General features: G+C 33.3%; 3 protein-coding genes and 1 long non-coding RNA gene across 4 annotated transcripts; 2 read left to right on the plus strand and 2 right to left on the minus strand.

Annotated features, from left to right (window-relative positions):
• The first annotated feature begins 896 nt into the window (after positions 1 to 896).
• Positions 897 to 1,991, plus strand: LOC134277853 (uncharacterized). The gene is made up of 3 exons (XM_062760152.1): positions 897 to 1,034; positions 1,144 to 1,245; positions 1,827 to 1,991. The coding sequence occupies exons 1-3, from the start codon at positions 897 to 899 to the stop codon at positions 1,989 to 1,991; spliced, it is 405 nt and encodes a 134-aa protein (XP_062616136.1).
• A 92-nt stretch (positions 1,992 to 2,083) lies between these two features.
• On the plus strand, positions 2,084 to 2,716 carry LOC134277855 (uncharacterized). The gene has a single exon (XM_062760153.1). The coding sequence runs from the start codon at positions 2,084 to 2,086 to the stop codon at positions 2,714 to 2,716; it is 633 nt and encodes a 210-aa protein (XP_062616137.1).
• A 1,521-nt stretch (positions 2,717 to 4,237) lies between these two features.
• LOC134277856 (uncharacterized) lies at positions 4,238 to 5,518 on the minus strand. Its single transcript, XM_062760154.1, has 5 exons — positions 5,513 to 5,518; positions 5,150 to 5,262; positions 4,892 to 5,031; positions 4,543 to 4,759; positions 4,238 to 4,331 (listed from the first exon to the last, which is right to left on the minus strand). Exons 1-5 carry the CDS (start codon positions 5,516 to 5,518, stop codon positions 4,238 to 4,240), a joined length of 570 nt encoding a protein of 189 aa, XP_062616138.1.
• Positions 5,519 to 5,937: 419 nt separating this feature from the next.
• Positions 5,938 to 7,203, minus strand: LOC134277854 (uncharacterized). The gene is made up of 3 exons (XR_009994338.1): positions 6,912 to 7,203; positions 6,519 to 6,826; positions 5,938 to 5,959 (listed from the first exon to the last, which is right to left on the minus strand). It is a non-coding gene; the product is annotated as an uncharacterized LOC134277854 (long non-coding RNA).
• Positions 7,204 to 8,874: the final 1,671 nt, after the last annotated feature.

Below are 8,874 nucleotides of genomic sequence, written 5' to 3' on the forward strand. Positions count from 1 at the left end.
TGCTGGAGATAAACATTACGAACATGTGCTTTCGGTTCAATATTGCCGGTTTCACCTCGTGAAAAATGCTTTGTTTTGTGGCGAGCTGTAACCACCAAAGCTTGCGGGAAACTTGCAGCTTCTTCAGGTTCCCAAAGAAATCAATAAAGATATGGGAAAAACTTTGCAGGTATGATGTTTTATTTAAAAAAACACTTCTCAAAATATAACAGAGGAATGTCGGGTTATACACTGTCCTTTCAATCGTACGCCTATAACATGTTACCTAATGCCTGAAATTGAATTCAGCTTAAGAATACAGAGTTATCAGTGTTGTATTTCACTTTTTAATATATTCTGATTCATTGTAACAGTGGTCTTTTATAGTCAACTTAAAGTTATCCCGAATTATCACCCACGAGAGCACGGGTGGAGAGGGGAGGTGGATCTACAAGAGCTATGAAATAGAAAATAATAGTACTCGGACATCAAATCTTTGTCTAGATTATATTTACACGTATAATTAGAATATAATATATTTAATTCAGGAGACAAGATAGGACAGTAACTGCAGCTGACAGAATATGCAGCTGTCATTTCAAAGATGGAAAAAAAGAAAATGGACCAACTATCTTGCCTTGGAATCAAGGGCAGTATTTTGACTTTGGAGACCCTAATGCTATTTCAAGGTATGTTTTGAATATTTTTGTGTCATTATTTTGAGACATCATTTTACCATGCAATTTATTCAATAACAAAATATTTTCTATCAACAGCTAATATAAATTTATGAAGTTAAAAAAATCTGACAGAATATATGTAAAAATTTGAAGTAGTTAGTTATAAGCAAATTATGTAACACATACAGACAGTGCAAACAGAGCTCATCTGTAAACCAGGGAGAAGAAAATGCGGTTATGGTGAAAGAGACAGAGGCTGCACAACCAATTCAATCATTTAGTGAGGGTTTTGACCATGACCAGCATCTACTGCGACACGGGACCGTTACAAGCACCTACTGCGATAAAGAGTCAAATTTATTAAAACAAATCCAAGTGAGTATAAAAATTTCAGTAGTACATGTATTTAGTATTGTAGTACTTAAACTCTGTTTGTGTACAATGTTGTAAAAAAAACAGTTACACACTTATATGGTTTTTGAAGGAAATGGAACAACAAATTGACAAGCTGACATCAGAAATAGCTATTCTTAAGACTAGGAAACAACCTTTCACCATAAGCCAGATCATCAATGATGAAAAGAAGGTATCCATTTTTTTACTGACTGATACATTATTTGTTCCAATGTAGCTCCCTCTGTGAAGTGGTTAGAGCATTGTGAAATAAGGAGTTGATCCTTACCTCCCGGGTTCAAATCCCATAGCGGGATGGAGACCAGTCCTTCAGATGAGACTGTAAAAACAGAGGTCCCAGTAAGTGCTGCCATGAAAAACATCCCTCACTGCTCAAAGGCCATAAGTGCCGAGTATAGTCAGAATTTGTAGCCCTCCACTGGCAAGTGAAGGCATCTCCATATAAGTGAAAAATTCATGAGAGCGATGTTAAACAACAATAAGTCCTTGTTCAAATCGCATATACTGTATAAACTCACTTATAAGTAGATTGATTTTTGGGAGTTAAACTTTGGTCCAAATCTCTTCATCCAACTTATACCATGTTATACGTGAGTTATAAAAAAAAAAATGATTTTTGCAGGTCAATCCCTCTAAATAATTCAACCTTAAAAAATACGACCGTTTTCTATGCAATTATATACAGTATGAGAAATTATTTTACCTTTATAACAAACTAGAACAACTACATTCCATAAATTCATATTTTATTAGATGCTGATGTACACCTCCTTGAAAGCAGACATGTTTAGAGTAGTGGACTCAACTATTCAGAGATTTCCATTAACATATGTCAACAACTGGACACCAGCAGTGATTTCAAGAACTGACCAGTTATTAATGACACTGATGAAATTGAAGCTAAACTCTCCCAATTAGATTTAGCTGAGAGGTTCAACACAAGTAAGACAACAGTGCAAAATATTGTGGTTACACATATTTTTGCTTTGCATGAGGTGTTCTTTGAGGGCATGATTGAAAATAACATTCCCTCCCTCTTAAAGTGCAAGTCCTCTATGCCGACAAGTTTTGGTGATTTTAATTGTTGCCGTCTTGTGATCGATGCGACAGAGGTGACCCAAGACGTTCCAGGGCAGGATATGTTAGCACAGTCTCAAACTTATAGCTCATATAAAAACAGGCACACCGTAAAATCTGTTACAGGCGTTGCCCCTAACGGAGCTGTGGTATATGTAAGCAAACTTTACCCAGGAAGTACATCTGATGTGGCCATTGTTGAACACAGTAAAATGCTCTGCCAGTTGAAACCAGGGGATATGATTCTGGCTGATAAAGGTTTTACTATTCACTCTCTCCTTCCAGCAGGTGTGCATCTCAACATCCCTCCTTTCTTGAAAGACAAAGGACAATACACTCCTGCCGAAGTGCAACTGTGCAGAAAAATTGCCAGATCTCGTATCCATGTAGAGCGGGTAAATGAAAGAATTAAGAACTTTGAGATATTATCTCACATTCCTCACAAGTTTAGACATTTAAGCACGAAAATTTTTCAAGTATGTTCTATACTAGTCAATTTTCAAGATCCAATGATTGCAGAGATTGCAGATAATTACATTCAGGCTCAAGATTTAGACACTCATTAATATATGATATAAGAATGTAGAGGTGGAGCAAATGTAATTTATTTCATGAGAGGTTCCAAGTATTTGTAATTGTGTTCAGCTTTAACATATATTTCTTTTATGATATTCATACCCTAAATTGATATTGTAAATGTAAGTGTAACAAAGTTTTGACAAACCCAACCTTGCTTCAAGTAGAGTGCTATGTATAAGTGCCAGGAAAATAAAGGTTGTATTATATGTATCATAAATCTTGTAAACAACTTTGAAAAGAGCATTTTAAGGTAAATAGTATGTTGTCATTGACCTTTACAAAGATTCTTTGAAAATACTCCATTTATCATTATTTTTTGCAAAAAAGCATGTATATTTTAAATTCTATAATATCATGAAAGCTAGAAAATTTTACATATGTTATGGTAAATTTCTATTCTTTATCCATTTTTTTTTTAATACATTGAGTCATTAGTCTCTTTGGATAACGGAACAGTACAACTGTTATGAAATAATTCTTTGACAAAATGATGTCCAATATTTACATGGAATATGTGAAATACCAAAAAATGTAGTTCCATATTGTACATAAAATTTACATGTATTTTTTCATCACTTCGTCTCTTGTTTACTTGCATATTAGGCAAAAAAAAAATTAATTTCTTGGTTCTCAGGCCCTCCCTCATCTCTTCCAAGGGTGCCTCATTGACCCTTTCTAATGCTAAATCAATGAAATATAAACACCAAATCACCTCCCTCATCATTTTTTGAGGTTTTGTACAATGAAACAGCTGCCTCATCATGTTTTGGGGGCAATAAAAAGTTTTAAAAATTGCCTCCCTCTCTCATCATATTTCTTGAAAAAAAGTCCGAGAACCAAGGAGTTAACTTTGCATGGCCTTACAGGTATTTAGATAAAAAAAAAGCATATACAGTCAAAAATTTATTACACAGTTTATGATATATATATATATTTAAAAAGACATTTGAACAGAATACTTAACTTATTTCTTCTACAGTTCTGAAAGAAATCTTTCACTGTATTAATAAATTATATTGTGTATCTTTAAGTGGTAAAAAATACTGAAATACACTACAAGCAAAAATCAATCAATACAATACAAAACTCAAGAAATAATTATTCATGATTATGTGTAATGATGAGAAAACTTTCAGAAATAATTCAGAAAACAAAGTATAACTTCTGTTGTTGGTTTCCAGCTTTACCCCGAGTACATATGTATAACAATAAGATTCCTTATAAATAGTGCCTCATGATTACTGAAAATAAGCGGTTCAAGTCAAGTCCCAAAATATTCAATGTAGCAGGTATACAAGTCTGACATTGCCCTACAACTCACTGTATTATTACATAAACATATAACATATTTGTATGTGTATAAATTGGGATTACTGGTAATCACTAATCAAAAACTTCAATTTAAGTCACTCATAAAAAACCTACCGTATATCAGTACAAATATACAAAATTGCCTATATGATGTCATACTAACCAAATGTCAGTCCTGAACAATATTTGGGATTATTTTACAAAAGTAAAAATCGATGAGTTTTGACATATTTGGGGTCCAGGTGCTGTCCTGAAGAATTCTCACAATAGCTATGTCTTTCGTAGTCCACACTACAAAGTCACATGATGACCTGTTAAGTATGTGCAGCTGTCCTTGCACCTGATCGTAATATCTGTGGCCCTCCTTTAATTTGTAGAACTTCCTTCCTTCATATATTTGGTAATCTGAGACATGAAATAATAAACTTTGTATTAAATATGTACCATTCCTTAAACAAGATTTCATATTTTGCGGAAATTGTACCTTAAAACTAAAACCTACCCCAAGCAAAAGTCTTTAACAGATTCTATGTCCTCGGGAATTGACATATTCCTTGCACTAAATGGGCACTTCACCTCCAAAACTTCTGGTTTAACAGCCATGCACTCGAGTAGGTCTGTTAATTCTACATCCTGGTAGTTGTAATTGTGTGTCGCTGCGCGTCGAATAATTCCATCAGGGCTGGCTCCCAATATGCCACTCTCATGCAGCCATACACCTGTAATAAATATGTTTGGTGTTTTTCACGTTCAATTCCAATATTTAAAATTGTTTAAATTAATTCTTGTCCTTTAAGATGTTTGAAACCTGTGGGCTATATTATAAATTACACATAAGCACATGCACTTACCAGTTTCTTCTACAATAGCATCTCCAAATGAACAGTATTTTGTCCTAGCAGTTGACTCATTACTGATCCCCCATAATATGGCATCCTTTGTCGAGAGATTGTATGAGGAAAAGATTTGCTTATATAATGATGGTGGGAATCTGAAAAATATATCAATAGTTCCTCAGTTGAAAGTAAATTATACATTTAACTTGAACAAGGTAATATACCTGTATAAGATATGTGAACTTTACTTTTGGATGAGAAAAAAAGTACTACCTCTGTCTTCTTATTGCAGACAGTACCACACCAAAATTTGATGCAGTTAATCGATTTTTTTTAACCAAAGTCCAAAGATAATTTGTTCGTTGACCACATGTCATTTGTGCCACCTGCAAAATAATATAGTTGGTACTACATGTATTAATATAGTTTAAAAAATATTTTGTGTAAAAATGATATATGGATAATATTCATAATTTTCAATTTAATATTTATTTTAATGTCACATATATTTTTTTTTTCTTTGAAGACATGTCAAGTACAATATTTACAAAATGTAATCCCCTCTCTTGAAAGTTAATCAGTTGAAATATGAGTGTTGTGCCATCATTATTAAAAAATTGATTTGTATACTCTGACCCACATTTTTCAAAATGGGTTTGTATTTACTGATGTGTGCATTATACACTTGACATCTAGACATATTCATTACTGTTTCAATCTTAAAATATCTTAAGGAAGTGATTCATTTTACATTTAAAATAATGATTAGGTGATCTGGCCAATCCGTATTTTCAACAGAGACTAAAAGAAAGGAATAAAAATGAAAGCACCCCCCCCCCAAAAAAAAAATAATAAAGAATGGGTAGGGTCTGATTTAAAGTATTTATTATTCATAATTATTCTAGAGTATACTTATATAAATGTCCTACTTGTTCTATCTGCTGCTTCGATACATGGAGGTTTGTCTTAAGCCACTGCACTTTATTGGTCGCACTTGTGTAACCTTCCGTTAACAGAAGATCCTCTACGCATGGAACATCCACTTTGGGAGCAGGGAGTTCTCAGAAACTATCCATTGCATGGCTAACAATTTGAATAGAATTAATAAATTATAAATGTATGAATGATTGAAATGAGTATATTTTATTAATCTAAAATGATACAGTAGTTATGGTTTGATTTTAATAATAAAATGGGTTATACTTAATTAGTCTATCAAATAACAATACTTTAACATTTTCTCAATATACAGTATATGCAAACACTTTCAATGGATATCTGGTACACTTTGCTTTCAATATGCAGGAAAGTCTGATAGTGCTCAACTTCATTTCAACAAAAACTGAATGAAAATATTTTGTTAGTCTGGTCACATAACAAAATAAGGAAACATGTATAACCATTTTCAATTAACCAAAGAACACAACATGTTTCAACATTTTTTTTTTCAAATCAAGACCTGAAAATCGACCAAGGTCATTCAGCTTTTCCCGTAAGAAATTTATATCTCTCTCATCAACTGATCTTGATGTTGCCCTGTCAGTGTAATGTAATTTAATCTTATTGGAATAGAATGCAGAGGGATTTTAAAAAAATCTATATCACTTGTTTTTTTCTTCACATTCACATAATTCATGTATACCTATAATTTGCTAGTTTTGGTGTTGGAGGAAATAAGTCATCCATGGTCATCGTTTTCTTTGGGGGTCCACTCTTTGGGTGTTTTATCCAAGATTCTCTTACATCCGTCTTAAGCTACTAACATTCTTGTACCTAAATTAAGATGAATAACATTTATAAAATGAAGGTAAAAAATCATTTATATTTTTTATTGTATTAAAAAAATACATACCCATATAACAGAAGAGAAGCTTTGTGGTGGCACTTATCCTTGCCATTAACACAGTCACAGATACTGTCTTCAACCGTGTAATTATCCCCAAGTGTGATCTAAATGCAACACGAAATATTGAAAATAATGTCGTTTTGTACTTATATATTATTATTATCAAATATCAAACTATTTGATACATACGTTAATATGATAGCTTCTATCCCTCATGCTGGCTTGCACCCTTCCCTGGACGTGTCTCAGCTCAGGATCGTACCGGAATTTAAGTACGTGTTCCGATTTCACGGCCACTTCAGACTTCTGGTGAAGCTTTTTAGTCCCGGATACAAAATTTAACCAATACAGAATGGACAATGCCATTCTGTATCAGTAAAAACAAGAAATCTATAATGCCTATGTATATGCGAGGATTTGTTTATCTCCAGAGGTTCAATTCACGCCAAATCTCGCGAACTCTCGCACTTCCGCTTTCTCGCCCTATTGATATCATCTGCATTCAAACGAATTTAACATGATTAAGTACAAATGTTGACGTTTTGTGTATTGGGGTGCAGTAAAGGAAAATCCACCAAATCATACGTCATCGCTGCAAAATGTCAAACATAATACCTTTTTGTAGTTCCAATACAATTTGCACTTCAAATGGCAATAAATTTTATGTGTCATATGTGCATTTTAACGTTGAGTTTACACTGATTTTTTTCTTTGAAAGCCATGGAGATACGAGAGATGATAGCATGTATCAACAAACCTGTAGTGTAGAATCTTCGCGAGCCCCACGTGAATGTCGCCGAGATCCCGTTTCTTCTTCATCCAATGATTATATTAATCTCCCAACTAAATTTTTGTCAGCAAAGTTTCTTTTTTTAATTTCAAGCCCTATTTTTGGTTTTGGTTTTCGTTTTGGTCGACTTTGTCAATGTAGCAGGCCTACCGGGCTTCCCTCTATCTCACCATGCTGTTTTTTTTTTATGAGAACTATACGCATGCTCGATGGCATGGAATGTCGAACCTTAAACACGTTGCGATGTATATATTTATGGACCATAAATAATTATTAATTTTAATGAAATAATCAGAATTACTTACTTGTGAAATTTGTAATTTTCTGAGTGTATACATTTATGAGTATGAAAAAAATTTAAATCCTATAGAAAATTTTAACAAGTCTGTTTTTGAAGAGATGCGCCGTATTCGCACTTTAAAATGAACGGATACAAAGACGGTTGTATTTGACGAGAGACCATGCAAAATCCATTTGGAAACTCTCATAATATCCAAGAGCATATGAAAATCCTACATGTACCAATTATTATGTGTGAATTACTAGTATGTTTAAAGTAATAAAAGTAACGGAATATGATCAAAATTAAGTTATAAATTATTTTTAAATTATATTATGTTGTCACTTTACACAATGTTGCATTATAAGAATGTGACCTTAATATTTGCGAAAAACTACGTGAGTTTGAAAAGTGCTTTGAGCTGTATACGCTCCGTATGAGGTGATGAAGTATACTGCTGCATAAGTAAGGGAAATTGACGATAGAAAAGTTTAAGTAATCACGTTTATCATATAGCTTGGTTGTTAGATTACCATTTACGTCTTATCTAAGAAAATGGAACAAATGTGTCCGACTCTGTGGTATCTCTTATCTCTCTAGAGCTAAGCTCTCCAGGATATATCGTATCGAGTATCGACGTAGGAATGGAAATTAGCATTGTTAATTGACAATTCGTTGTCGATATATCTAAATGTCGAGTTGAAGGCCACGGCAAGTGTTTTCTTCTTTTCCCGCATAAGATTTTGCACAAATTCTGCTTCATGTGAATACAAAGCAAAATAATACAACAATACAAAAATAGGTCTGTTAATGACGAAGCGCAATTGGTACCCATGGTAATTCCAGTAGAATTTTGGAAGACCAGGTCTCCAAAACCACATAGATATTGTCAATCAGAAACTCTTGCATCTTTTTATGTAAACTTCAGAGTTCTTGTGTGTGCAATCACACAAGATCTTTCTTTTACGAATAGTAAAATTTCATAACCTAAGGTTATTTGAGTAATGTCTATCAACATACTAGTGTCTGAAATATGAAAGTTTGGTCACGTGACTAAAATTCTACTTCATAAATGTTGGTAA

The sequence above is a fragment of the Saccostrea cucullata genome, unplaced genomic scaffold (assembly GCF_032062105.1).
Source record: "Saccostrea cucullata isolate Sc308-1 unplaced genomic scaffold, CSIRO_AGI_Scuc_v1 ctg6172, whole genome shotgun sequence".
Lineage (NCBI taxonomy): Eukaryota > Metazoa > Mollusca > Bivalvia > Ostreida > Ostreidae > Saccostrea > Saccostrea cuccullata.